At 55.5% G+C, this 1,631-nt stretch overlaps 1 protein-coding gene across 1 annotated transcript in view; it reads left to right on the top strand.

The window, feature by feature from the left end:
• Window positions 1-983: 983 nt before the first annotated feature.
• The window catches only part of CD99 (CD99 molecule), a gene marked incomplete at its 5' end in the record, with an annotated part of 6,438 nt that continues 5,790 nt past the window's right edge, over window positions 984-1,631 (top strand). The window contains one exon of the mRNA XM_010841186.1: window positions 984-1,218. Within this exon, the coding sequence (XP_010839488.1) occupies window positions 984-1,218 (235 nt within the window). The remainder of the gene's footprint in view (window positions 1,219-1,631) is intronic.

Here is a 1,631-nt window from a genome sequence, read left to right as displayed (position 1 = left end):
TCTTCTGATCGTTTAGAATGATGGGTCTGCTAGTTTATGATAGTTTAGAATGTGGGTCCCAGGGGGTCAGCTTGGGGGTAGGAGGCGGCCTCTTAGGAGGGTGGGGTGGGCTGGGGGGGCGCTCAGCACTGCCGAAGAGCCCACGTGATGGGGGAGAATCAACCAGGCTGGGGGGTACCTGGACACAGAGCTCAAAGCAGACAGACTGTGCACACACACTCAGGCTCAGATGCAAGGCACACGCGCCCACGTACGTGTGCAGTGCTCGTTCAGTACATACTCATGCACGCAGACACACGTGTGCACTCGTGAGCACTTGCCCGCACCACTCGTGCACTAGCACACTGAACATGTGTGCACTCACGCACCTCTGGGCACTGGTGCAGTATGCCCCTCTGCAGTGTGCATGCTCTGGGATGCACACACAGACATGTACACGTGCATATCCGTACACACACACGAGCGTGCACACACCCGTTAGCTGGAAAAACCTGCATGTGATGATCAAGTCTGTTGCTGTCGGTGGCAGACTTCCAGAGAGCCTTCTCCACGTGTTCTTTCCGTATTCCCCGCTTTCCCACCCAAACTGGGCGTTGCCGAGTCCTGGAATCCCTCTGCTTTGGGCAGCTTGCCCAGAGGATGTTGTGTAAATCAAGCTGTGGAATTTGTACCGCAGCAACAATGTTTCCCGCTAGGGACTCCTAATAGCCGGGTGGGTGGATACATCACAAGCTCTGCTAGCTGTTGCTGGAACTTGAAAAAGCGTCCTCACAACGAAGAAGGCAGCCTCTGAAACCATCAGCAGTGGTCGCATCGTTTCTGTCCAGCACGACGGGGTTTGTAACACCCACATCGCGGAAGTTGCCGGCAGCGTGGGAGAGGATGGTTATACGTTGGACAGTCAGAGGCAACAAATGCCCTGTAGGCGGAAGCTGACATTCTGGCTCAGTCCTCGGGGCCTAATTGATTTATAAATTACTTTCATTACTTTGGTTTGGCTTCCTCTAGGCGGGGCCACCAGCCCGCCCCCCTACCCCCACTCCGTGGTCTCCCCCGTGAGCGTTCCCTCCTGCCCATCGTGGCGCTCTGTGCTTCTCCCCACAGAAGAATCGCCAGGCGTGATCCCAGGCATCGTGGGTGCTATCGTGGTGGCCTTGGGAGGAGCCATCTCCAGCTTCATCGCCTACCAGAAGAAAAAGCTGTGCTTCAAAGAGAACGGTGAGGGCGCTCACCGCCACCTCCTTTCCGTGGGGTCTGGGTACCGTATATTAAAAAAAAGCTAAAACAGAAGCAGAGCTCCGGTTGGCACGAACCGTGGGGACAGTGGCTGAGAGTTCCTAACACGCTAGAAAACCGGGATCTGACTTTGCCGCTTCGATTTGGGCGCTTCCTGCGTCTAGCCGTGTGAGCTTGTGCAAGTTACTAACCATGCCACTTGGGGAGGTTTTTATGTAACGAGGACAGGAGAGGCGATGGTCTGTGCTTTAGACTTTTGGTGATGCCCAGGTCACCTGGGCGGGTTTGATCCCTGGGTTGGGAAGATCCTGAGAAAAGGGAATGGCAACCCACTCCAGTATTCTTGCCTGGAGAATCCCCAGGGACTGGAGCATGGGGTCACAGAGAATCGGACG

This window comes from Bison bison, unplaced genomic scaffold (assembly GCF_000754665.1).
Source record: "Bison bison bison isolate TAMUID 2011002044 unplaced genomic scaffold, Bison_UMD1.0 scf7180017846951, whole genome shotgun sequence".
NCBI classification, from domain to species: domain Eukaryota; kingdom Metazoa; phylum Chordata; class Mammalia; order Artiodactyla; family Bovidae; genus Bison; species Bison bison.
Note: the sequence above shows the minus strand (reverse complement) of the source record. Positions and strands in the feature narration are given on the sequence as shown.